Genomic DNA, 27983 nt, shown 5'->3' on the forward strand with positions numbered 1-27983 from the left:
TATGACCGACTTTGGTTAATTAAAAGCTGTTGTCAGGTCGACTCTTACTAATAAGGAAAGGGGTCCATTCATACCTATCTTTGAAAAGGAAGGTTGATCCAATCAAGTCGCAGTTGAAACCGGAAGCTTTCGAATTTGTTTGTTTGTTTTAAATGAAAGATAATGAATGACATTTTTAACATTAAACAGATATATACAACAATCATATGCAGCACTTATATACAACACTTAATGATAGCTACTAATGGTTTTTCGTAATGGGGCGATTAAAGCACCTTTGTTCAGGTAAGTCACCATAACTCCGTCACATCCCACTGCCACACCCACAACTGCTTGCGGCTGTGAACTTTGTTGTTAAACTGGTATGTGTCGTACCTGATGAGTTAAGATGTCGCTGTGAATGTGTGAACAGGTGAATATGGAAGAATTTCGATTAAAAACATCGAACACGCGAATTCCGTGAATTCGAACTGTTTCTCTATACTATAGTCATAATTGAGAGCATCAAGGCAGGAAATCTCTAGAAATCTGAAAGTATTTTTCTTTTTTAGTGTCCTTCCACGGAGCACAAAGGAGTGTCAAGGTAAAAGGGCGGTGACCCATGTCGTTTTTCTTCTAAACGCAATGTTGCTTTCCTTTTTACCTTCTGTCGTGCGTTTTGTGGTACAGCTTGTTTTCTAAAAGAATGGGCACTATTTACTTTACTTACAAATATTAAAATATTGAGTCATTCCCTCGTTTTTTTTGTCATAGTGTGGCCCATTTAAGTTGCAGTGTTGAAACGAAGATATTAAACGGATATATTATACGTAGGTTTTATATATTTTTTCTTAATGTAAAATAAATAATATTTGTTTTTGAGTAAGTGAAATTGACCGATAGAGGACGACAAAAATTTCGTAGAAAAAAGTATTTTTCGTATTATTCAATATTATTTTGTGACGAATTCTTTAAGAGTTGTGTATATTTCCTCTATATGGATTCATCAAAACATAGCCTGTTAATCTTTGTAATATTTTTTCATATTATTTTAAACAGGCACAATGCTGCGGTTTCTAGCGATGTGTTTCAGCTTGATATCCCTGCTGCATCTTGTTTGGGGGAGAGCAATCTACAATAGAAATGATGGTAAATAATACACTTTAAAACACTTTTTAATAGCCAGTGTTTGAAATTCTTTGGTAATTATTTAGTATTATGGTGTGTTTTTGGTTGGTTTACCTTCCTATGCACTCATTCAAATCAAGGACTTAGACCTCATTTACATTAGACTTTTAGATGTATTGCAAACATTGGTAGGTTTCATACTCTGAATGCAACATAATTACATTTGTTTTATTTATTTTAATGCTTTGTATTTTTAACTATATGTCTGTGGTTAGTTGCCCTTTCATTACCATATTGTACTGTTCCTCGTGTCTGTAAAAAGTGTTTGTAGTGTGAAGCTGATTCTCATTATGATATTCTCTTGTGTTCCTCAGTGTTCCTAGATGAGAAGTCAGCAGGTTTGTTTCTCTCCCGTAAACTGTTGTATAACAGTTGGGATTTTGAGTTAGTGGTGCCTGGCAATCTAGAGAGAGAATGCATTGAGGAAATCTGTTCATATGAAGAGGCCAGAGAGGTGTTTGAAGATGACATAAAGACGGTAAGAAAAAGAGTGTATTCAAGAGAAAGTGAACACAACAGAAGCATGTTTTAACCACTATGTGATGAGATGAATATAAAAAGATGGTTTGTGCGCAGTTACTTGATACTATTTATTTTGTTTTCCAACAGGCCAAGTTTTGGAAAGACTATGCCAACAGTCATGGTAAGGTTGTTTTTTTTTATTTACCCTTTAAAACCTCCCAGTGACCTAAAACAGCTTTATGCATTACATTGCGTTTTTATTTGTAACTTTAAGAAACCTGCATAGATTTTGAAAACTGAATGTTATTATTTTTCTCCCAATTAAAAGGAGCCCTGAGTTACCATAATCTGTCGATGAGATCCAAAGATATTGCTCATAGTCCTATAACATAAAACCAAACAGGCATGCTTGAGGCGTAGCAGCATAAACAACTCTAGTTTCAGTTTGTGCTTTTATTTTACTTCATGAAACATGAATAGATCATGGAAAATTGCACATCATCATTTTTAGAAAATTCTCCCAATTTAAAGTGAAAGTGACGTGGCCAAGTATGGTGACCCATACTCGGAATTCGTGCTCTGCATTCATCCCATCCAAAGTGAACACACACAGCAGTGAAAACACACACACCGTGAACACACACCCGGAGCAGTGGGCAGCCATTTTTTGCTGTGGTGCCGGGGGACAAGTGGGGGTTCAGTGCCTTGCTCAAGTGCACCTCAGTCGTGGTATTGAAGGTGGGAGAGAGCGCTGTACATTCACTCCCCCCACCTACAATCCTTGCCTGTACGAGACTCGAACCTGCAACCTTTTGTTTATGAGTCTGACTCTCTAACCTTTATGAAAACCATTAAATTAAGATAACTATAGGTTATATTTTCATTCATAACTTCAAAAAACATGCATAGGTCGTGGAAAATGACATTATTTTCAGAAAATTCTCTCAAATAAAATGAGCTCAAGGTCAAAACAATCGTGTTTAGTGTGTGTAAATAATAGCTCCATTGAACACTTGGCAATCAGAATGTAAAAAAAAAAACAAAATAGTTCTGTCTATATTATCTTTTATATAACTTTTTTTAAATTGTGTCTTTTTAAAGCTTAGAAATTAAGTTAATTTCAAATGTATCCAAGCATTTTGATCAACTCCTAACCAGTGCTGCCTAAAAAAATTCATAATCTTATTTTTCAAAATCAATGCCTTGATCAACACAAAATAGATGTCATTTGAAAGCTTGGAGTCTGACCTTTACAATGCATGTGGCCACTTTGATCAACTCTTAAGTAGTGCTGAGTTATTTGTGGATAAATAAAAAATAAAATCTAAAATAATTTATGAAAAAATGTTTTTTGTACCATGTTTTCTGTCAGAGACATCATACAGCTCAGATGGTCATGTTTCATTTGAAAGTTCTCATTGACTAGAATAAAACTTTGACTAAACTTGAATGAGTCGTTACTTCAAATTCAAAATAATTTAAAAACTGTCAAGGGCTAGGAGAAAGGCTGCCTTGGTTTCAAATGCTGTAACTTTGGATTGCTTCGTGATATCACAATAACATTTAAGTCACATACAGCACACGTTGACCTTGACCACACTAATTTTTCTTACATTTATCACCTATTTCTCAACTCATCAATATTCAAATGCAAAGATTTTCTTTCCCCTAAAAATCTAGAAATATTTCTATCAAACAATACCTATCTTTTGACTCGCCTTGCTATGGTCTTGGAGTTATGAGTAATTATTTTTGTGCATGTCACTCAGAAGAAATCAACTTCAGTTTTTATTTTTTTTTTTTTTTAAGATTCATGTCATAGCGTTAGCAAATGTAAACTACAAATATTCTTAGCTATTTATGTTATTCTCTGACCCGAGACCTGGGATGTTACGCAGTATTTTTTATATTTTATCCAAAAAGAAAACAATTTCAATGTGTATTTGTTGAGGATAATGATGACCTGATTGTTTCCTACAGAGTCTTCACCCAAAGTGGATGTGTCTGGTTTGGTAGCTGGCATTGTGGCTATCGTTACAACAGCGATTATAGCCACTGTGTTGGGCATTTATTGCTACAAGAACAGAGGCAAAAATTCAAGAGGGGGCAGGTAAGTGGATGCCATCATTACCATATAAATGCCCTTTATGCAGCAATATCACACTTTTTTTCTGTATCTTCACAGTGTTCCTGTGAGTATGGGTGTGGATGGGCAGCCAATACCTGAGTCTGTGCCCTTGGCTAACAGGGCTCCAGGTCTCCCCTCATACCATGAGGCTCTGGCTCACAGCGGCCAGCATGATGCACCTCCACCGCCATACTCTGGGTAAGAGCTCTGTGTTTGTACATTGTAAACAAAAGTGATGCAGTGGCTAATATAAAACTATTTTGGCTGCATGTTCAAAATGTGTTTTAAAATATGCATCTTTGCTCTTTACAGGGGAAGTCCATCCGGGCCACCACAAACTCAAGAAGAGGAATAACAAAGACATGATATTTTTCATAAATGGAGGGGGGGTGACACATGGTTTTACTTGTGAAATAGTGCAGATTCAGTCACTAGATAATTTATTATACTTATGCTACATGTTCAGCAGTTAACCCTATTTTATCCTTTAGATTTTTTTTTCTATTGTCATCAAGGAACACAGTTTCAGTGTGAATGCTGTAAATATTTTCATGAATCAGATTTGTTCATTTAAAAAAAAAAACGTTTTATCAAATGATTTTTTTTTTTAATTTTTAATAAAAATAAATCAAATGTAGCCAAACTTGAATTCGATTGCTACTTCGACTGCGTGAAGCAACAGCGCGCGTGACGCTTAAATCGATTCCAGTATTTAGTCGCTGTTGTTGTCACTGATCTGATCTTTCACAGTCTCAGTGCGCACCGCTGTGCACAGGCCATGCTAGAGAGAGCGTCCCATGCTCGGTGGTGCCTCTGTGCTGTAACAAGGCGGCAGTACGCACGAGACTTCCAGACCAGACAGACTGCGTATGTGTGAGAGTGTGACAAGCGAGTCGGCAGAGGGGGGCGTGTGTGGATGTGTTTGTGTGTGTGAGCCTGTTAGTCCACTCTTAAAAATGGCGTCTTCTTGGCTAAATACCTGAAAATAGCGATTTGAATCCCGTGCGTTGGTTACATTTTTGTGAGATTTTGAAGCATGACACTGGTCCCTTGCAAAATTCTTAGAAACGGATTTTAATCAACCTTACAAGACACTTTGTTTCTGACGAGGAGGTAGCATACCATCCTTTATCCATGGTGTAAATATTTGGGGCGCAACAGCTGCATAAAAAAGAAAACGCGCGCTCGGTTGACTACTATTTATAGAGACCTTGTATCTCACCTTTTTGTGGCAATGCAGTACGCGAACAACTGAGAGGAAATATGCTACAATCAAGCACGTGAAGTAGGTGTAGCAAGCAATGGGATCAGAATTAGACATGCAGTGCATCGGCCGCGTTGCTGTTTCTGCTACGAAGGACAATAGGCATCGAGATATATAAGAGGGCAGGGGAGGGGAGGAAGAAACCGGATTTTTTGAGGTGGCGGTGGTTGGTGTAATACTTCACCCCCCCTCCCGCCTCCCCCTGTATCCTCCTTCTCCTCCTCCCTCCATTCCTCTCCCCCTCAGTGCTGGTCCTATTCTTGAGGACTTGCTTGTGAAACAGGAGAGATAAACAGACATTGAGCGCAGAGGAAAGGACACGGGGAGAGATAGTGTGTTAGAATTTAGGAAATACCTCCCTCCCCTTCCCCCTGTCTATCTCTCCATCTTCACCCCTTGTCTCTTCTTTAATGGATAGAAATTATCCTGGCACAGGATTTGGTGATCTGGGCGCTGGAGCGGGATGGAGTTACGAGAGATCGGCGAAAGCAAGGTAAGGCGCCTGTGCAAGTACACTTCTCCCATGCACTGGATGCAGAAATATGCTTAGCTGGCTGTAACAATGCCCATGCCGACGGACGCAATGCATGTTCCCACTTTCGCTCTCAGTGCTGTGTTCATTCACCACTTCCATGCGTTATATTGTGGCTGGCTCTACGCACAGCCATCAGTATTGACATTTCTGAGGGAGGAGGGGGTGTCTTGAAAATGCAAGGAATGCGATTGAGAATTAATGCGTGATACGGAAGGTAGACCGAGACAGAAAAGGGGGAGAGGGGCGAAAAGAGGGGGGATGGGATGATGTTGCTAGCTAGCTTGCTAGCGTATCAAAAATTAAAAATCAAACCTTCTGGCTTGGAGGCTCTCCGAACCGGACATTGCATGCATTGCTTAAATACACGCCAATTCGGCGTAGTGAGTAATGCGTGGCGCAAAACGCACGTTGACAAAACGTTATTTTGGAGGCAACCAATTAGGAGCAATCACATTTTGGGGGATGAAATGGTCGCTAGCTACTGTATGCTGCTTGTCTCTGTAGCTAATGCGTATTTGTTTGTAAAATCCGACAGGATTAGGTTTTATTTTGGAAATGCACATTTTGTGTTAAATCAGAAGAAAAATGTTAGATTTACTTGAACGTTAAATGACTAAATTCATAGGTGAAGTTCCTTACGGTCAACATGTACTCGTTTACAAGTCACAACAATTGCTGTATATTAAACGGTGTATGAACAACCTCTAATATTAATTCATAGTATTAAAAAAAAACATTGCATAGCATATCGTTATAATCTAAAAAAAAAAATATCATATCTGTTGTTGAGGATACTGTCGTTTTACTAGTCTCTTGGCAACGCACCAAATAGTGTGTAGTGCTCCTCAGTGAAATTACAGCGTGACCGAGACGTGCACACTGTAAACATAAGACGTAAGACGCACTGCAAGCGTATGCAACCCACCAACAGAAAAGATCAATAAATATTTAACTGCATTATGTTTTTTTTATATTATTCACAAAGATTTGAAACCACTAATAAAATGACCCGACAAAGCTTAGTTTCACATTGACTAGCCATTGAATCTCTGGGGGTGGGGGCTTGCTCAAAAGGGTTTATACTTGTAGGAAGTGTTACATTGCAATATTTAAATGTCAATGAATTATTCTGTTGCTACCTGAAAACGGGACTATGACGGCTTCGTGCTCTACGTTAGGTACGTGTTTCCCTATTTTCGCGGCCTACTTACAGTTCAAAGGCGCACCGCTTTGTACGTTATCAGTCGCCGTGACAACCAAATCAATCTTAGCAGCTTACAGAGCGCGCGTGCAATCATTCTTGGTGGCTTTAGTGTCTCGCGTTGCATATATGGAGCATAGACTGTATATGGAGTCAGTCGTACACTTCACTTGGGTGCACACCTACAGCATACTTTACCCTATTGTTATATGGGCACGGGAAGTGAAATGTTAGGACATTTGATTTATTTATGATCATTTAGGTGTATTATGCGATACGGTGGATTCTATGCAGCTATTAGTTGTCTTTGCAGACTTATTTCTGCATTAAAATAATTTATTGTAGGTTGTATTTAATCCTTTTTATTATTATTATTATTATTATTAACACATATATGCAAATAAGTTCTGGTGCCTATTTGTTGTCTCTGTCATAATGTGTCAAGAAGTCTTATCATTTGTTCATAGCAACACAATTGGATTGGCTCCTTTTTTCTTACATGACAGGACAACAATGGGGCTATTCTTTTGAGCAATCATCCCTAGATGTGTGGAAACCCCTGTGTGTATGTATGAAGAATTCCAATCACACTCCTACAAAAGGAGCACAAAAGCTGTGTGTGGTCAGAGTTTTTCTAACACGTAACATTCCCCCGATATTCTGCAAGACTGTATCTCTGGCTGACTCTTAGCAGTCTGAAGAGAAATTGTTCTATTTTCTGTCGGAACCTTTAATATTGTGTTTCTGACTCAAGAGCATCTCTGTAGAATCATAGGCAGATTGATAGAATCCAGAATCTTAATGAGGAGTTCAGGCTTATGATGATGGACAAGCTTCAGTGCTGCTGCTGCTGCTGCAGAGGCTGAAATGCACCCGACGAATAAAATGAAATAAAACGCTTTTGTATTGTATCTTCTCTCTTGTAGTTTTCCGAAAATTGCTTCTGCTTTTGAATGAATATTAGATAGTGAGACTGCTGCTTTGGGTCATTGGAAGCATAGCTATGCAATGATGAAACACTGAGAAGTGGTAAATTAGCATAAAATAAAATAAAATGACACTAGGGTCTGTGTGCCACATTTGGCAATATTGGATCTTATGTTAAGAAATGTTGTTGCATGTGTTAATATTAAATGAGAATAAGCATATAAAATTATAGCACTGTTGCTAAGCAAGACTTCTGCACACTGAATCTTGGTTGTGAAGACGACAAAGGCATACTCCATGATGACAAGGTTCACCAGGCCCTGTGTCCTTCGTAGGGCAGCATACATCCAGCACACACATCTGTACGGTCCTAATGGAGATTAATGGCCGTGACTGAGTTCCCCATCAGGCTGTAAACATTTTGCACCTGTTGGGGGGGGGCTGTGTTGAATTACTGCCTATGTAATTAGGAGCAGTCTTGTACAGTGAATTCAATCAAGCTTTCTAATTTAACCCTTCCCTTTGTTTTTTTTTCAGTTTCCTTCGGTTTGTTAGTTTATTTTTCACATTTTCCCTATTATTCTTCTTTCCTCCATTGTCAAATTATGCTCAATAAGCTCAAGAACAGGCACAATGGCAGGAGGTGAGAGGTTTAACAGGATGTATTGATTAACTGAAGGTGTAAAACAGCATGATGAAAAAAAGTGAGAGAGGAGAGGAGAGACTGAAAGGGAAGAAATTAGTAGATGTAAAATAGTTGTAGTGTGATCGAAATGTATAAAAATAAAATAGTAAATATATACATGTTTTTTTAATATTAAATTTAATTGAGGACCTATATATTTTATTGTAATATCAATTAAATATTAATATATTAAAATGAAGATTTATTTGTAGGTCACTAATTCAATTGAACAATTAAAACTATTGCTCAGTCCTGCTGTTGTTAAATTCAGCATGAAACAGAAAACATCTTCTCTTCCCTATTGTGACATTCATATTCATGTGAAATGACTTCTCGAATGAGAAAAAATGTTGGACGGGACTTGTTTTTGTCTATTGTTATTTGAGTGGATAGTTGATTGTTGTTGTTTTGCTAATTGCTGCGATCTCAAATGAGTGACAGGTTGCTGGAGGGAGGAATTATTGTCCAGCCCTCACGCCGGTGCACACGTGATCAGAGAAGAGATGCTGTGGTGAGGTGGAGGGGAAGGAAAAGTTCATGTTCATGATTAAAAATGACGAGTGCATATTCATTTAAAGATGTGCATGGATAAATAATTTCAAAAAAACACTGCAATATTCCATAGAAATATAATAAGCAAATATGACATTCTGCATTTCACTTCTGACTTGTTTTACTAATGATTTAATTTGTAATAAAAGAATATTTAATAAAAAGCAAAATAGACTCTAAAAGTTGTCTCATACTTTTGAACCCTACTGTTTGTACAATATCCTTCATTTTACCTTATTCTTGTGAAGTTAATCATCTATTCCCTCATCGTCTCTGCGCTGCCTCTTTGGGATTAAGAGCCAATTACTGTCTAATTCTTATCAAACCTCACATTACCAGGAGTGAAACTGCTTTCTTTGGTTGCACAGAATAATTATTTCATGTACATGGATCTCACATTTGAAGAGAGAGTACTGATGCTATGATCATTATTTATTCATGATGAGAAGACATTCAGTTGCAGGAGAAACACTTGCTTGTCAGGATTCATCATATGTATTTATTTTTTATTTTATTTAAAATGCCCATTCATATCCATTTCATAACTTGATGTTCCCTTTTTAAATGCGATGTGGGGCTTTTTTTCCATGGTAGCCTACTACTATGACTCTTAACAGTTTTTAAAGCAGTGACTCAGCTTATCTACAATGCTTGCCTTGTTCTGCATAACCTGAAATGTAGTTATCAGTAGAATCAGTATCAAACAGAAGCAGCAATGTTTCAAAACATCATAAAAATTAAATTAAAATAAAAAATTAAATTTATGCATTTAGCAGACGCTTTTATCCAAAGCGACTTACAGTGCATTAAGGCTATCAATTTTTACCTATCATAAGGGTACTTTTGTGATGACACTGTATATTATCTATTATGCCAGAGGTACAATCAGGGAAGCAGTTGGCAGCCGGGATGTGCGCTCTCACTCATGCATTTAAATGTTTAACCCAGTTCATTAGAGCCTTTATCCAGTTAATTACACGAGTCTTGTGCCTCCAAGATGAGGGTGTTTTTAAAAGAGATGGACATGCTCCCAGATGGAACCCCCTCAGGATGGACATCAGTTGTCTTTGTCACTTTTATTAGGGTCTTTTGAGAGATGCGTATTCTGGTGACTATACAGAGCCCGGGAGTCTATTTAATGGAGAATGACAACATAAATCTAGTCTTGCGTCCTGTCCGGACTCAATTGGGAAGTATATAATGTGAGGCTGTGCATGTAGATTGTACAGATTTATTTATGTAATTCTTAGAATACAACGGTACACTCGAAGATGTAGGTTTGAATAAGGTCTTTCGTTAATAGGTTTTAAAATAGATTTTCTGGTCCACTCCACTGCTTCTGTTGAATGACACCCACCCCCTGACCACGCGCTCACTCAGTATGTGGTGTCTGTGGCTTCCCACTCTGGTCACAGAGTGAGAGGGATCTAGACTAACTGAGCTGTACTCACACTAAGAGCCTGTTGAGGATGGAGGGGAGGGGGTTACCAAGGCAATTCAGTCAGTGGAGAGCTTTTATCAATGAGTGCTCTGTGTCTTACCTCCGCAACATCCTAACCGCCATTGTCAACTGAACTGGCCAGTCTCTATGAAAGCGAACAACAGAGACAGTCTGCAAAGACTGCAAAAGACAGTTGATTGGCTGGCAATAGACAGAGTGGCCAATCAGAATGCTGAGCTACACTCGGTATCATTGCACATCTTGAAGTGTAGAGGTGTTAAATGTAAGACAAGGTAACAAAATAAATAAATGTAATTGTTTAGTCATTCATAAGTTGCATATAGATGAAGCAGCATGTTTGCCCAATTTATAGAGAGAGAAGGCAATATTGAGAATGATTTGCTATGCTATGATTGTTGGTGTTATGATTGTTGTAGATAGTGTGTCAAAATCAGATCCTGCTTAGTCCTCCAAAATTACTTTTAAATGAAGTAAACAAGTGGTTGATGTTTGAGCAAGTAAAAAGTAACACACACACAAAAACATAAAAGTTATAATTGGATTGTACAGTAATTTGGCTGATTAGAAAATTATAAAATTAGTGATTATTTAATAAGATAATTAGTGGAATTTAATACTTGCACCCTTTATTTTTTTAATTGATCAAAGATACATTACAAAACACCTATTAAATTAGCAACAAACAGTGAACCAAATCAATGGTATAATCAAAATTCATTCCTGGCACAAATATATTTTATTCAATTTGATTGCCTCATTCAAAGTGTTATAATATAATGAGTGTTATAATATTTTATATATGTTTTAGAATATGTGTGTGTATATATATATATATATATATATATATATATATATATATATATATATATATACATATACACACACACATTATATGTGTTGCATTGTGTAATGTTTTTTCTGTAAAAAATGTTTTAAATGTTTAAGCAGTGTTTGACCATTTACTTTGTAAACATTCTCTATGTATGTATTATAAGCTGGCCAATTAGGATGGTGAGGTTGTGTCAGATGCCCAAATTTTACATTATGCATAAGAATGTAAACAATTACTTTATTATTGTGTCTTTTTCTGTAAAATTCCCTCTGTCATTTGAATTCTCTGTTTTTCAGTTTGGTTTATGGGAGCTCCAGATCCTCCCATCCAGATGCAGAACTCCTCCACCGTCAACCTTATGCCACACCACACCCCCTGCAAGGATATGCAACAAATCATCATCCAGGCACCTCTGGACAAGGCGGAGCATGGGGCACAGGAAGGAGCTTAGGTACGGTCAACAAAATTAAGTAGTTAATGACTGGGAAACCTCTGTTGTTTCATCCAGCTTGTTTGAGTATAATGATGACAGCGCATAAAAACATATTTCTTCAGAAATTGCTTTATCACTGCACTGTTAGACTTTATTTTAATAATCATCTCTCACAGGGCTCTCAGGCTTGTTTGATACTGGACTACATCATGCCAGTCCCTCAGGACCAGATGCTTCAGTCATGAACTTGATCTCTGCTTTGGAATCCCGAGGTGCACAGCCACCCCCCTCTGCCTCTTCCCTTCTCTCCCAATTTCGCACCCCCTCTTGGCAAACTGGTTAGTGTTGTGAGTTATTGAGTAGTTATTGAGTAGTAGTTTATAAACACATAAATAAATATATAGAATCGCTTACTAACTGCCTCTCTCTGTTGCTGTAGCAATGCACACTCCAGCCCCTGCAGAGCTATTCATTTCTGGTGCACTACCTGGCTCTGGCTCATTTCCCTCTTCCTCTGCTCTGTCAGCATATCAGCACCCTGCATCCTTCTCAGGGCGCTCCTTCCCTGGAGTGACCCCATCATTATCTCTGCAGGACACACCTACCTTCAGTCCTACTTCCAACGGTCTTTTGTCACCACATGATCCTTTGCTACACATTAAAACACCTTCCCAGTCAAGTCTTGGCTTTGACCGTCTTCTGTCTTCACAGAGTGGGACTGCTTCATATAGAGGGCCACAAGAGCCCACTAGTGCTCCTCCACCACAAGCACCTACATCCTCCTCAACACGTCATTTACCGCCTCAGTTTAACCTACTGTCCTCACAACTGCAGGATCAGTCCTCTCAACTCTACAACTCATCTGTTTTTTCTTCTGCACACTCTCAACCACCACAGTCCCAGGAAAGAGCCATCCCCAGGCAAGACAGTGTGATTAAGCACTACCAGAGACCTTCTCCTGGACAGTCTCAACTATCCTCTTCCACACCTCATCCCCTACAACACTATCTTAGTTGTGGTGCATCAGGATACCAGCAGATATCCCATCATCGGCATGGTTCCTCCATAAACTGTAGCCCACTGGGTGAGCAGAGCCCATCATCTGACCCCAAACCCTCTCCCCGATCAGAGCAGGTATATCGTCCTATTATCCAGCCCCTGTACACCTCCTCCTCAGTCTCCTCTTCAGCTGGCTCGGGTAGTGGTATTGGGAAAACAGGAAAGAGTTCCAGTTCAAGTAGTGGCTACTCTTCCTCTGGATCTTCCTCATCTCGAACCCCTCACACTCCTCCTTCAGCTTCCTCCACCTCCTCTTCTTCCTCCTCTGCCTCTAATCCTAATGTCTCATCCAGTACCTCTTCTGCACCCTCAAGGCAGCAACCACCACCCCAGACAGCACCACAACCCCCGCCACCTCCACCACCAACAGTGTCATCGTCTGCTACGCAGCAGCAGCCACCCAAACCTTGCCTGTCTACATATGGCTCTCCAGTTGCTCCCGTCAAGCCAACTGCTGGCCTTCCTGGTCAAACCCCACCACAGCAACAGTCATATTCACCAAGCCAGCCGCCCACCTCTCACTTGCCCCAGCCATATGGAGGATTCAGTTCTCCACAGGCTCAGGATCTTGGTTCCAGCCTTGGGGGGTCAGGAAAAGCTTATGGAAATCTTGGAGCTACAGGGCGTTCATTTTCAGCTGAGGTGGTCTATGGTTCTGATTCAGGATATGGATCTTTGCCACCATCTCTCGGAGGGGCAGGGAGTCCCTCAGTTGGCTTTGGTGGTACAGGACATTCACCTGCACTAATGGTGTCTGGAGGTGGAACTGGTACAACAAGCAGTACCACCGGATCTGGATCAGGTAGTTCAGGAATCGTGGGGGGTGGTTCGGGTGGTGGTAGTGCTAGTGTAGCAAGTGGTGGAGGATCATACCACATCCCGGATTCCAGTCCTTCACCGTCAAGTAATTCTGGAATAATTCGCCCAGGTCTGCACTCTCCTGCCCCAACTCGCCCTGCACAATCACCTGGAGGAAATGGGGGCAACAAGTACCTATCTTCAGTTCTTTCTCCAGCATTCCTGGCTTCTCCACAAGGATACTCAGACACAAGGGTGCCACCCCAGCAAACACAGTCTTATCACACAACACCGCCAAAATCAAAGTCTGATTCTGATATGCTTGGGGTAGAAAGATCTCAAGAAGAGGACGAAGAAGATGAGGATGACTTTTTGATTCAGCACTTATTGCACTCACAGAGTCCAGCACCCAATCCCTCCCAGCATAATTCTCAACAAGCTCAGCAACTAGCCTCACAACAATCGCAGTCCCAGTCCATTTCTCAGAGTGGAGATGGAGGGAAGTCTCTCTCTGCATATGATCTGAACAAGGCATCTGAAGAACGTTATCATCTACAGAGTGTTATTCGGGCTAATAATACCACCAACAATGTGGCTTCAGTTGCTGCTGGCTCTTGTGGTCCAGGCACAGGTTTAGAGAACCAGTTGGAGATGTCTCTGAAAAAGCAGCAGCAGACTAAGTCTGATAGAGTGCTTGCTGGAGCTGGTACAACTGGAGGTCAAGGTGCAGTTGATTCTTTGTCACATACTCATTCCCATGGTCAACATGACTCCCTAGGTTCAGTGGTCCACTATGGCAGAGGAGACCCTTACACTCATCAAACACATCAACATCACCCTCCTCACCCATCGCACTCACAACACCCTCAGCATTCACAGCACTCTCACCCCCATTCAATGTCCCACTCACATATAGATCTTAAGAAAGCTCAGGATCCTTCAGAAATACCCTACCTACGAAAGACTCCAGACTTGCAGCAGCGACAGACCCAGTCCTCCCTTGGACTAATGGATTCTCCACCTGACCCATCTCAGCAAACCTCCCAGGCTCACCTTCTCCAGTCTGTCCTTTCGCATACCACTCAAAACAAGATGGACAACCAACAGACTCCCTCACAGCAACAACAACACCCAATGAGTCAACAAGCCATGATTGGACCAAATGGGGGATTAGGTACTGGTGACTCTGGAGGAGTAGACACTCAGCCACAGGCCTCTCAACTTCAACTCCAGCTCCAGTCCCAAACTATGGAGGTCCACTTTGGACATGAGGCTCAACGAAACCAAACCCAATCAAGTCAAAATTCTGTTTCACCACTAGACATGCTAGAGAGATCTCTCTCCAAGACAAACAGTCGGGAAGGGCCATTGCCCACTGATAGAGTGGGTGCAAGAGATGGGAGCACTGCTGATCATCAAAGACAACAGCAACAACATAGGATGTCCTCACACCATCAGTCCCACCACTCTCAACAACCAGCAGCAGAGCTTCATGATTTCTTGTCCGAGTCCAATTTGAGCATGTCAACCCCCTCTCATTTGCATCATATGGCCTCACACCACCCACCCCTTCATTCCCATCATCAGGCACACTCTCACCATCAACATCCTCACCAGCTCCCTCACCACATGCAACCAGCTTCTGGACCTCCACAGCACCAGTCCCAGCCCAGGGAACAAGAGCCACAGCTGGAACAGGTCAAAGAGCATCAATATGACACTGGTAGCCCTGTGGGGAAAACAACTCAGAACCAGGGTCAAAGCCAAGAGCAGCAACAACGGTTCATGCCACTGACATCTATTTGTTTCCCAGATTCTCTTCTCCAAGAAGAGGATCGTTCCTTTTTTCCAGGAATGGAGGATATGTTCTGCTCTGAGGACTACAAGGCAAGTTGTACTGGGGGAGTTGGAAGTGCAGGACAAGGGGGTCAGGATGGAGTGCCAGAGGCACGTGGAACAGTACAAGATGGAATGGATGCAGTTAAAGCTACAGGTGGTGGAGGGGGAGGTACATATGACATGATGGGTCATCATGGTGATCAGGGGTACGGGCAGTATTGTCACAGTTTGTCTGAATCTGGCAATGGTACTATGCACTTAGATCTAGACCCCTTGAAATCACATGAACTCCCATCCACTGTAAACACAGAACAACTAGGCTTAATTCAGTCTCAGGGCCCAGGCCTTGGGATGGACAGCACGGGACACGTAGTGGATGGAACTGGAAACAAAATGATGGGCTCTGCAGGTATAGGTAGTGGTCCTGGCACAGCAGGGCTCACCTCACCAATCTTTTGTTCCTCTAGACCTAAAAAGCTTTTGAAAACAAGCTCATTTCACCTCCTTAAACAGCGGAAAGACCCTAATGCCCAATCACTGGCTAAGAAGAACTATGCTCAAGAATATGAATTTGAGGATGACGAGGATAAAGCAGATGTTCCAGCTGACATCCGCTTAAACAGCAGACGTCTTCCAGACTTGCTTCCTGATCTTGTTTCCAGTTGCAGAAAGTCTGGAAGTGGTTCAGGAGTTGGCAGTTTAAGCCCTTTGATGGGTGATTTAGATTTCTGCAACCCCTCAGGGTACCCATCCCTTGGACCTCCTCCACAGCTGCTCCCACATGATGGCCCAAAGAAAAGGGGGAGGAAACCCACCAAACCTAAACGTGAAGGTCCACCAAGACCCAGGGGTAGGCCACGTATTCGGCCTCTCCCAGAGCCTTCTTACTGCAGGAACATGATGGGACCTGGTGGAGAGAGTAGAAGGGGCCGTGGGCGAGGAAGAGGGCGTGGAAGGAAAGATGATCAAATGCTAGAAATGCACAGAGACATGAACAAGGGGCAGAAATACCAACAACAAGCACCTCACCTCCATCATCAACCACAGTTACAACAGCACATGCACCACCATCTACAGCAACACCAACCGCAACATATGCACCAACAGCAGCATCTACAAGTACAACAACTTCATCAACATCATCAACAGCAACACCATCAACAACTTGTACAGCATCAGCCTCAGCAACAATACCAGGAACCCATCAAACCAATCAAAGTAAGTCAATGGTCATGATTTGCACCAATGGGAAGAATTATGTTTATGGGAATGATGGATCAATGAAACTGTAACAAATGTAAAAGCATGGTTGAGTAAAAACTTAATTAATTACTTAATTATTTTCCTACCAGATTAAGCTCCCTATTCCTTCCATGCCCTCATCTGACTCCCTATTGAGGACAGACTCACTGTCTAGTACAGATCCAGTTTTGTCTGATGGTTCAGTAGGATCTGCACCATCTCTTGGTTTGAGCCCAGGAACCACTAGCAGTATGGATATGAACAGAAATGATATGAGTTATGGTCAGGAAAGGATGAAGCAGAATCCCCAAGAGGTAAGTCTTAGCTTGCAAAAAAGTTTAGAGAATGTTGAATTTTTTTTAAATAACTCCAGATGTTCTATGTAAAATGTAGAGCAAATGGCAATTGGTATTTTAGGATATTATTTGTTGCAATGTTTGTACCCTTTCATAATCCTTATAAAGATAAATTGGTGTCTTTAAAACATTTGCATAAACATACACCATAAAATCAGTTCTGTCTATCTCACTTTTTGCAGCCTATGTGTCCAAAAAAATAACAAACAATTTGCTTGTTCATATTGGATCTTTTTGATGTCCTCAGATGACCTGCGGATTTAGAGGAAAGTTTAGAGGAGGTCAAATATTTTGTGGAAGACCTGCCAGGCCTTGTTGGCAGCTGTGATAGATTAATTTTTTACAAAAGCAAAATGCTTTGCTAAATTTGATCTTTTTAGTTAAAATTGTTCTTTTCTTTTCTTAAAAAGAGTTTTTATTGGGCCTTTTAAATTGATTTATCAAGCATATTTTAAGCAGCATGTGAAATCAATTATGATTTATGCAAATGCAAAAGGATTGATACTTATTGAGTAGCGACCAAACTCACTATGAGCAGATGATCAGAAACCTGAGTAGGATCTTTCCAAATACAGAAAAATCTAGATGATGACGAAATGGTCTATAAAGAAGAGTGTAAGAGCCAGTCTAGGGTGTTATGTGTAGATATGTGCCATTTCTTTATGTATGTATATGCAATGTTTATGATTTATGTATCTGCAGATGTCCTGGGAGGGAGACATGGATGACCAAATGACCCCAGAGGCCTGGACCACCATGCAGAAGCTTTCCGGCTCAGTAAGTCATCAAGTCTTATTTTAGATCAGGGTAATTAAGATAGAAAACAATAACCCATTATATATTAAATGCATTTGGATTTCTTTCACACTCAATTATTTTACAGAGGAAGCACTGTTCTCAGTGTGTGCACTTTGCCACTAGAGGGACCAAACTACATAGACTAAGATGATTGGCAGGCCACTCTGATGACTGAGTTCTTAAAAAATGCAATAAAAGAAAGGGAGAGTGCTGTTGCTAGGGTGGCTGTTGCTAAGGTTACTGATTCATAGTACCACCCTGCTGTTCAGTACGGTGTTTTACCTCCTTCTTGACACACCTAACGTGAGAGAATGGGACTACAGAGATTATATAATATAAAGATGTTTATTAAAGAAGTAAATTTTATTACAATTTGTCATTGATTTATAAGCTGTTTTCTGGTTGTTCTTTCTTTTTCTTTCCCTTTTTTTACTATACTAACCTTCTGTGTAAACATTTTAGTGCTATTCAACTCTTTTTGCTTGTATTTTGCCATCTTTCATTGCTCTGCACCTCTTGCTCGCAGACGGAGGAGAAATCTTCAGAGCTGAAGTCGGGTTTTATAACTTCCTTTCTGGATTTCTTGAAAACGGGGAAGAAACAGCCGGGCACTGAAGCTCCACCTGTGGATGGGTGCACTTCCACAGATTCCTCTTCAGTAAAGGGAGGCATCCGCCCATTATCCCCACAACCACCTCCTCCTCCACCCCCCCCTTTTGGAGAGAACGAGGGTGATGGAAGCCTGGGTCTCAGTAACTGTCCCTCCCCCTGTAAAAGACTTGACGAGGAGCTCAAGAGGAACCTGGAGACCCTGCCGTCGTTCTCCTCAGACGAGGAAGACTCGGTCAGTAAGAACCAGGACTTGCAGAAGAGCATCTCATCTGCCATTTCTGCCCTCTATGACACGGCCCACAGTCTCGCTGCCATTCCACCTCCTCCTACGCCATCGCCGCCTACTCCGCAAACGGTGTCTCTTAACACACCCCCTCCACTCCCACAACCTGAGTCTGTCCTGTTCACTGAACCTGAGAATGAGATAAACACGTCACAGGAGCTGGATTCGCTCCCAAGGCCCAACCTGCAGGAGGAGGCACATGTTCCAGGCAAGGGTGAGGAATGGGAAGAACCTGTGCAGGTGCTACATGAAGACATACAGCAGAGAGAAGACAGGCAGACTGAATGTGAGGAGGAAGGAGAGGAGTTGGAAGAAGACAGAAGTGAGAAGGAGGAAGCTGATCAGATAAGGATAGAGGAGAGCAAGCCGGAAGAAGAAGAAGAGCCTGAGTATGAAATGCTGGGTGCTCCCAAGGTTGATGGTGAGTATATTAACATATCTACAGTCAGATATTACAATCAATGAAATATTAATTATTTTCTTCTTTCCTCAACCGTATCCCGTTTTAGGATCTCCATCTGAGGTTCCCCCTGCACCCCCTTCTCCTCCATCTCTTTCTCCTTCTCCCCCAACCTCCTCCTCCCCATCACCTCTGCCTCCTCCTCCTCTGTCTCTCCCCTCCCCTCTCCCATCTCAAGAAGAGGAGGAGAATCTACAGCAGCAGCAACAGCCACCACTGCATAATTCCCTGCCTTCCAGCCCTTCTCCACCTGCTCTCCCCTCTCCTTCCCCTCCTCCGCCCACGTTGCCCCCCTCTGCTACACCTCAACCGTCCCCCTCCCCGCCTCCACCTGAAGAGCTGCCCCAGCCCTCCCCGGCCTCACCCCCCACCCCCGAAGATGCCCTGACGCCTCAGATCACTTCACTGCACCTGGCTAAGAAACAATCCAACGCGGCCATCGCCGGAGAGAGTGAGGATGATGACAGTGAGAGTGGGGGGGAGGGGATCTTCAGAGAGAGGGATGAATTTGTGGTGCGCACTGAAGATATTGGTACTCTTAAGGTAAAATTCCTGTTTTTTTTGTGTGTTTTTTTTAAGTAGCATTCTGTGTGTAGAATTAATATGTAGATTTTTTGCAGGGATAGTTCACCCAAAAATTATTATTCTGTTATTGCTCACCTTCATCTCATTTTAGTTCTACATGACTCAATTTCTTCTGTGGAACATACTAGAAGATAATTTGAAGAATGCTGGTAAACAAGCATTCGATTTTCGATTCCCTTTGATTTCTATATAATCCCTTCTATATTTCTTTCAAAAATTCTAATGGAAGTCAATGGGAACCAAAACTCTTTGGTTACCAACATTCTTTAAATGGTCTTATTTTGCGTTACACATAAGAAAGAATGTCACACATGGAACCACATGAAGGTGAGTAATGGATGACAGAATTATAATTTTTGGATGGACTATCCTTTTAATAATTGAAGTCGCAATTAAACTGAAATAGTGACAGATCTTTTCTTCCGTAGTGCAATGTACATACAAGTGAAATAGACTGTAAGAAAAGAAAAGAATTATGGTGGGGACTTGATTCTGTCTGTGTCAGGGGTCTGCAACCCTGCTTCTGGAGAGCTACTGTCCAGCAGAATTCAGCTCCAACCTCAATCAAATACATCTGAACCAGCTAATCAAAGTGTTCAGGGTTACTTGAAGATTATTGACAGGCGTGTTGGAACATGGTTGGAGCTGAGGTCTGCAGAACGGTAGCTCTCCAGGAACAGGGTTGGAGATCAATGGTCTGTCGCTTGTTTGAATCTTGAAATGTAGGTGTTACAGTGAAAAATGAGTGCTTAGAATTGATTACGGAAGGGCAGGGGTTAAGCAGAGTAAATGATTGGAAAAATCTGGTATACATCACCAGTCTGTTGTTTCTGTGGAAGGTCCACAGGTTCACAATAAGATCTACAACATACATTTACAAAATAGATAAATAATTAATTTTTATTTACTGCCAATTTAACTAGATGCTCAATTCTCATGGCTTTTCTCAGCTGGCGCTGCAGACCGGACGAGAGCCTCCTCCAATCTGGAGGGTCCAGAAAGCTCTGCTGCAGAAGTTTGCTCCTGAAATCAAAGATGGACAGCGGCAGTTTTGTGCTACCAGTAATGTGAGTGTGTTTTTGTATTTGATAAGAAATAATAGCAGGCATTAGATGGCTTTCATGAAAATGTAACACTACACCACCTCTTTAAACTCATGCTCTCTGTCCTCTGTCACTCTTTGGCAGTATTTGGGTTACTTTGGAGATGCAAAGATGCGTTATCAGCGTTTATATGTCAAATTCTTGGAGAATGTGAATAAAAAGGATTATGTCCGAGTGTGCTCGCAGAAACCCTGGCATCGGCCCAGTCTCACACTGAGGTAATTTCACTCTAAATGCTCTTCTGGAGCTATTGTGGTCCTGTGCTATATTGCCGTCAATACAGTAGTTACTGTCAATCAAAGAGTTCTTTTGAAGAATCTTCAAACACCTTTTATAAAACAATTCACAGTGGCCTATATGTGTTAAGAAATTAATGAAACAAAAAAAGCAGCAGAAATGTAGTCCATCTGACTCATAAGCAATATTCAAAGTCATCTGCATTCACACAATAGGTTTGTGTGAGAAAGCAACACAGTTTAAGTATTTATTCATTAATAATCTTTCAACTGCTGCAGCTCTGTAATAAAATACTGACGTTATGATAAGTGATCTGGAGATATGCTAAAAGTAAGGACATTTGTTTTCCAACCTGTGGCTTAGGCTTAAAGCATAACAGAATTTGATTTCCACAGAAACAATACTATACAGGTTTAAAATTTCACAAGGCTGGGTAAATAATGACAAAATTTTAATTTCAGGTGAACTGTCCATTTTATCAGTATCTTGTTGTTGCTAAGATGAATGTCTTTCCTTTCTACCAGACGCCAGTCACTTCCTAAGCCACAACTTGTACGGAGCTTGACTCCACCTCGCATGGAACGAGAGGACCGAGTGAAAGACAGAGAGAGACAACGGGAACAAAGGGAAAAAGAAAAGGAGAAAGAGAGAGAAAGAGAAAAGGAAAGGGAGCGTGAACGAGAGAGGGAGCAGATCGAGAAATCTCGGAGAGAAAAGGAGAAAGAGAAGGAAAGGGAGAGAGAACTTGAAAAGCAAAAAGAGCGGGAGAAACAAAAAGAAAGGGAAAGAGAGAAGGAAAGGGAAAAACAAAGAGAGAAAGAAAGGGAAAAGGAAAAACAAAAGGAGAAGGAGAGAGAGAGGCAAAGAGAAAAGGAGAAAGAGAAGGAAAGGGAGAAACAACGAGAGAAGGAGAAAGAGCAAGAGAAGGAAAAGAAGCTCCAAGAGCGACAAACTCAAGAGAAGCTGGAGAGGAGAACGGCCGTTGTGGAGCGGGGGAGGGTCAAAGAGGAGAAAAGAGTGGGAGAGAAGAGGGTTGACAGGAGCAGACCTGTGAAAGTAAAGGCAGAACCTCCTCCTAAAAAGAGGAAGAAGTGGCTTAAAGAAATGCCCTCTTCATCTGATTCCGACTCCTCCCCTGACCCGCCCAGTGAGGATGAAGGTGTGTATGGCTTGCTTGTGTGTGTGCAGTATACTGTGTGTGGTTTTCCAATAGTATGCACAGCTATGAGCAGTTTTTGAAAGAAGTTTCTTATCCATTTATTTGATCACAAATACAGTAAAAACATTAATAATATGAATCGTTGCATTAAAAAAAAGTAATATATTTTTAAATGTTAATTTTTTGTGTGAAAGCAAAGCTGAATTTTCAGCAGCCGTTATTCCAGTCCTTCATAAAGATTTTTGGTGCTCAAAAAATACATTTCTTGATATTTTTGTGGAAACCATGCTAAGTTGTTTTTCAGGATTTTTGATGAAGAGAATGTCAAATAAAAAAAAACGACACTGCCACATTTGAAAATGTATTAAATCCAAGCTGAATAAAATAATTCTGTTCTTTCAACAACAACAAAAAATTATAATCTTACTGACCACAAACTTTTGAATGGTAGTACCATGGTTTGAAGTCCCATGTTAAAACCATGATTTGTAAATATGGTAATCTTTCAGTACCACTATATATATATATATATATATATATATATATATATATATACTACATTGTATTACCATTCAGTATTTTATAGTAGTTCCAACATAGTATTTCTATATTAGTTTTGTAATTTCACTCAAAACTTCACTCAAAACCAGCATGCTAGTATCTGCAAACTACTGTTCAATTCTACATATAGTAAAAATTATATTGCTACTACCTGTCTATAAACCAGCACACTGTATGAGATGATGGACACTGAATTTAGTTCATTTAGCATTTCTTGTTTTGTGGAGCCAAAACTAAGCTGTTGAAGTGTGTTCTGCAATGTGTTCTGCATCTGTTCTATCCTCAGTATCCACACGGAGTGGGATAAACAGTCGAGCCATGAGAGAGATGTTCCGCAGTTATGTAGAGATGCTGGTCAGCACTGCTCTGGACCCGGACATGATCCAAGCTCTTGAGGACACCAACGGTGAGTGCACATCATTAGGTTCAATACAAAGTGCATGTGCGGTGGATAAGGGAGAGAAGGATGGAGAGAATAATGAAACGAATTTAATAAAGTAAAGGAGGCAGAGAGAGAGGACAATGAAGTGAGGCTAGAAAAATCATGACAAGCAAAATATGCTTAGAAAAGAGGAGTGGAAAGTCACAGTGACTAATGAAGGCTGTTAATGTAAGTTCCATTAAATTAAGTTTTTAGGCCACTGATGTCATCTTTCCAGGCCTAAATGCAAAGATATCTGAAAAATGAACGTATTGTAGCAGTGCTGTGCCTATAGATCAATTTGCAAAAAGCATCTAACATTATTTTAAACAGCATTTTGCTTATTCTTTTGCTAGTTAAATCTTACGGTTCAAAAGTTACAATTTTATTGAGATATTAATACTTTTATTCAGCAAAAATGCAGCTAATTGATCAAAAGTAAGTGTTATATAGTTACAAATTTGTTTTTAAATTTCAAATAAATGCATTTTTTAAAACTTACTTTACATGCATAAAAGAATTCTAAAAAGAAAAAAGTACCATTTTCCAGAAAAAAAACTTAGTGTTTCAGTGCTTTTGTTTAAAAATCAAAACAAAACAAAAATATATATATATTTTTAAAACCCACCCCCAAACCTATCAACGGAAATAAAATATTTATAGTTCAATCATGACAACTCTCAGAAGATTTTAGCATGGTGATGGATATGACAATGTTAATGTATCTGGTCTTGGCAGAATAGATCTGCTACGCTGCTACAAGTACAGGAACTTGCTACTGCCAATGTATGCGCTGATACGGTGCCATGAGTATTTAAGATATACTGCTTAGAGCTGTAATCGGGCCTTAAAAGTTAGGCCCGACAGGACCCGAGCCCGATAGGTTTCGGCCCGAGCCCGACAAGTACATTTTGATTGACAGCTTTTTAAAAGCCCGAACCCGTTTACGGCCCGACAGTATTCAAAAGTGCGCACACACACAGCTCTTTTTCCTTTTGTCAAGAATAAGTCATTTATACGTGTTTTAACATAATTTATTCATAACTAACGTAGACTATAGGCCACTTGGAAGTTGGAATAAAGAAATAAAATAAGTCCTCTGTGACATCGTAACATCTCAGCATTCTAGATATAGGCTCATTTAGCCTATAAATAGACCAATGCACCAATAAAAATGAGTTTTTTTAAAACTAATTAAATTAAGATAAATTTTAAGTTAAGATTGGTATTTGGCAATAACAAAATTATGATAAAGGCTCCGCGGGATCACTAGCAGCTGACATTTAATAAAAGAATGCCAACATTAGCGTAAATACTCTGTCCACATTATGCATTTAAGACTCAATGAATATTTAGTTATCATTTGAAAAACCTTTACTCACAACGATTAGGCTAATAAGCCTGCGTGTTTTTGTGGAGGAAAATGAATGAATCCACTGTAGATGTCTTCAGCGCGTTCCTGCGCTCACTGATGGTGCGTCATTATTCACTCATTATTCTCATTGTAAACATGGTCAAAACTTTTCCACACCTCAGACTTTGCTTTAGTTGCTGGTGCAACCAAAACGTAATCGCCAGAGGCAAGCCTCCGTTACACCTACTCAGCATCCATTTTCACATCTTTCTCGCGCTAATCGAAACACATTACATGACCATTCGTTTACATCGCAAACCGGAGCGCAAACACGAGCCCGACCTGAGCCCGCGTAAGATTATATAAATAAAGCCTGAACCCGACCGAACCCGTCGGGTTCGGGCAAAGATCTTCAGCTCTAATACTGCTGCTGCACAAATAGCATATAAAATAACCCATAGCAGATCTACAGTATACAGGTGGAGCTGGGGAAGGTCGGGGGCTTCAGAGAAACTCTGAAAGCGCGCTGCAGGAATCACAAGTGAATGCTAGCCAGCCATATAAATGTGAGGCAGTAATGAACGAATCAGCTTGTGCCATGTCGTTTAACTCTCCGAATATCATCAGTTACATTAACAACCAACAAGCCTGCGCCATCTAGAGTTGCATGACTGAACTATATATTTATTTATCACATTGCAGGAACATTTAAAATTTATTAGTGAAAAATGTAAGATGCATATATTCTATAATCATTTAAACATGAATCTTAAGTAGTGGTGTTTATTAATTGAATTACTCAATACCAATGCATTACCACTGGCTCCTCCCCTTTTGTCCTCAGATGAGCTTTATCTCCCACCCATGAGAAAGATTGACAGTATCCTCAACGAACAGAAACGAAGGCTTTTAAGAAGGGTCAACATGAGTGTACAGCAACAGGTGACGCTGGCTTTCAGTGATACACAAATGCATTTCTTTTTTGTGTACTTTAGATGTCTTGATTTGTGTTTTGTGAGGAACATGTCCGACAGTCTCTCACTCTCCTTCTGTTCCCATTCTTTAGGAGGCACTGCACATGTTCCCTCAAATGACAGCAGACCCCCTAGACTCTGGAGCGGTTAAAGTGCACCTGGGTGGAGAGAGTTACAACCGTAAAACCCTCAACAGAGTCAAGAGGAGCCTTCCCAAACAGCAGGCATGTTGTATACACAACTGTTTCTCACATAATTAAGCCATTTAGTAAGAAATAATTTGTGCTCTTTAGCCATACCTAGAAAAAATTTATGTTGTTGAATTATAGGGGTGTAACGATGCATCGATCAAATGAGTAACTATATGATATATCAATAAAAATCTCTATATATTTTTATAAATGAATAAGATGACTTGACTTGTTTGACTGTGAAACTATGGTTGCATTTGGTGAATAAAAAAAATAACTGGTTGTGTAAAATAATATCAGTATATCAATCATAGGCCCCTAAATCTAATCTAATTGTATCGCAGCATGTTTTGAGGTATCGGCAAATATTGTATTGCTGGGTAAGAGAATTGATTTCAGATTGTATCACAACAAAACTTTACATTTACCTTTATTGCATTATATGACAAAATAAAAAACCTACAGGCATTTATTTTGAAGAAAGACAGTACAATAATTTTTTAATCATGTTTTTTAAATGGTAATTGATTAAATGTCATCGTTGTGATAAATTAAACCTGTGATTTCTAAACCATTTTATTAACAACCATTGCAAAATTGGCTAAAAAGCACCATTTGTTTGCAGATTTATGTTTTGTTATATAATGCATATTAATGAAAGATATATATGATATTTTGAAAAATATAATAGAATAAAATATAATAAAAGTCAGTTGCATCCAGAACAACATTGGACCCTTTTGACTTTCATTTTTTATTTTTCAGAACATGTTCTTTTGTTTTCCAAACATGAAAGAAAGTCATACAGGTTATTTGCTGAACTGCCCCATTGAATTCCAATAATACATCTGGCTTGAAATCTCAGAGCTCTTTTTCTTCACTTGTAAGCCCATCTCTCTCTGCTTGGCAGGACCTGAAGCTGTCGACAGAAACTTGTCGAATATACAGTCTTTATCACTCTCTCCATCACTACAAATATCACACTTTTCTGCACTGTAAAAAAGAGGTATGAGGAAATATGAGCTTATTTGAGAAAAGCAACACTGTATCCGTGTACTAGCCCGTAAAACCCCTCGCCTGTCTTTCTCCCTCCTCAGACGGACAGCATAGAACAGGCATCGGAGGAGGATCCAGGTCAGGAGGAGGTGGTTCAGCAGTGCATGGCCAACCAGGGCTGGCTTGAGACACTGTTCAATTCCTTCATTGAACTGCTAACGCTCAGCACCAAGGCTTAAGATTCAGCTGTCGACGTTCCTAGCACGTCCTGTTTTGAGAAGGGAGAAACTCCTCTCTCGCAAACAAAACCGGTGCACCTCCAGGTTGCAGGAAAATTAGATTTTCCTTTGCAGAATGTGTAAGAGCCACTGGCGGTTTAAGCTGTTGCATTTTAACATAAAAATGTTTTTGTAAAGCTTTCATTCCTCTCTCTTTCATTGTGTGTCTGCTCCCTGCGACGGGAGCCACAGGGAGACGGTATGAAAACAAAAAAAACAAAAGCGCAAGATTGTGTAAAGACAGTTGTCTGCACAGAGACGAATAAAGATAGTGCCAAAGGGAACAGGGTTGAAAACCTCACTGGTCAGCAGAGGTGAGCTTTGAATGCTATGTTCCATGCACACTCTTACATATAAATATGTATTATGAACAAGTATGATTTGTATTATTTATACATGGACATTTATACATGGTTACCTCGCAAAGCCGGGGCTTTTTGCTGTTATTATTTTGAATAATGCTCATGTTTTATGAGGGTGTACATGAAATGGCCCTCCCGTAACCCTCTGTTCTCCCTGTACCCTAAGCTGAAGGACAAGGCAGACAAAAGAGCGGGGTCAAAGCAGTGTGTAGTTCCTTTTTTTTGTCAGAAAATAGAGCAAAAGAAAAATGTATTTAAAAAAATAAAATAAAAACTTTTTGTTTGTTCTTTAAAAGAAAATGCGGAAAAAGAGGTGTATGTGTTCGTTTTCTCAAAGAAAACACAAAGGTGCAGAGGGATGTAATAGTTTTAAAATGTGCAAAATGTCTGTGTTTACTGTTTTTTTTATCTGTTGGTTGTTTACTATGATAATTATTATTGTTATGATTATTATTATTTTGGAGGTTTGCTTATTTTTCTCTTCTGTAAATATTGTACAGTTGCTTCAGTCTCTCTCTCTCTCTCTCTCTCTCTCTCTCTCTACTTGTCCCTCATCTGTACATGAGTCCTCCTGTATTTGACAAACGCAAATAAAAGAAAAGAAAATGAGTTTATGAAAATGATGCATTTTCACACAAGACTGGCTTTGAATTTTATTATTATTATT

The 27983-nt window shown here is 40.2% G+C and overlaps 2 protein-coding genes across 3 annotated transcripts; both read left to right on the plus strand.

Annotated features, from left to right (window-relative positions):
* The first annotated feature begins 122 nt into the window (after positions 1–122).
* Positions 123–4323, plus strand: LOC132145880 (transmembrane gamma-carboxyglutamic acid protein 2-like). 2 transcript variants are annotated; one of them, XM_059556973.1, is made up of 8 exons: positions 123–285; positions 552–583; positions 1039–1128; positions 1482–1645; positions 1777–1810; positions 3610–3739; positions 3815–3955; positions 4070–4323. In XM_059556973.1, the coding sequence occupies exons 1-8, from the start codon at positions 245–247 to the stop codon at positions 4110–4112; spliced, it is 675 nt and encodes a 224-aa protein (XP_059412956.1). In that variant the 5' UTR covers positions 123–244; the 3' UTR covers positions 4113–4323. The 2 variants fall into 2 exon arrangements, with proteins under 2 accessions (XP_059412956.1, XP_059412957.1); XM_059556974.1 differs by lacking the exon at positions 123–285 and adding an exon at positions 296–412.
* Positions 4324–5241: 918 nt separating this feature from the next.
* On the plus strand, positions 5242–27954 carry LOC132145995 (proline-rich protein 12-like). Its single transcript, XM_059556982.1, has 16 exons — positions 5242–5514; positions 11512–11666; positions 11825–11986; positions 12088–16562; positions 16697–16900; positions 17645–17719; positions 18267–19056; positions 19145–19638; positions 20631–20747; positions 20868–21001; positions 21545–22179; positions 23027–23146; positions 25360–25457; positions 25582–25713; positions 26591–26686; positions 26778–27954. The coding sequence occupies exons 1-16, from the start codon at positions 5432–5434 to the stop codon at positions 26913–26915; spliced, it is 7908 nt and encodes a 2635-aa protein (XP_059412965.1). The 5' UTR covers positions 5242–5431; the 3' UTR covers positions 26916–27954.
* The last annotated feature ends 29 nt before the right edge of the window (positions 27955–27983 follow it).

This window comes from Carassius carassius, chromosome 1, assembly GCF_963082965.1.
Source record: "Carassius carassius chromosome 1, fCarCar2.1, whole genome shotgun sequence".
Taxonomy (NCBI): Eukaryota; Metazoa; Chordata; class Actinopteri; order Cypriniformes; family Cyprinidae; genus Carassius; species Carassius carassius.

Coding starts and splice junctions, on each gene's coding strand:
- LOC132145880 (XM_059556973.1), top strand. CDS start 245: ATGGTTTTTCGTAATGGGGCGATTAAAGCACCTTTGTTCAG. Junction 584..1,038: donor GAGCACAAAGGAGTGTCAAG/GTAAAAGGGCGG, acceptor TATTTTAAACAG/GCACAATGCTGCGGTTTCTA. Junction 1,129..1,481: donor AATCTACAATAGAAATGATG/GTAAATAATACA, acceptor TGTGTTCCTCAG/TGTTCCTAGATGAGAAGTCA.
- LOC132145995 (XM_059556982.1), top strand. CDS start 5,432: ATGGATAGAAATTATCCTGGCACAGGATTTGGTGATCTGGGCGCTGGA. Junction 11,667..11,824: donor GGGCACAGGAAGGAGCTTAG/GTACGGTCAACA, acceptor CATCTCTCACAG/GGCTCTCAGGCTTGTTTGAT. Junction 26,687..26,777: donor TTCTGCACTGTAAAAAAGAG/GTATGAGGAAAT, acceptor CTCCCTCCTCAG/ACGGACAGCATAGAACAGGC.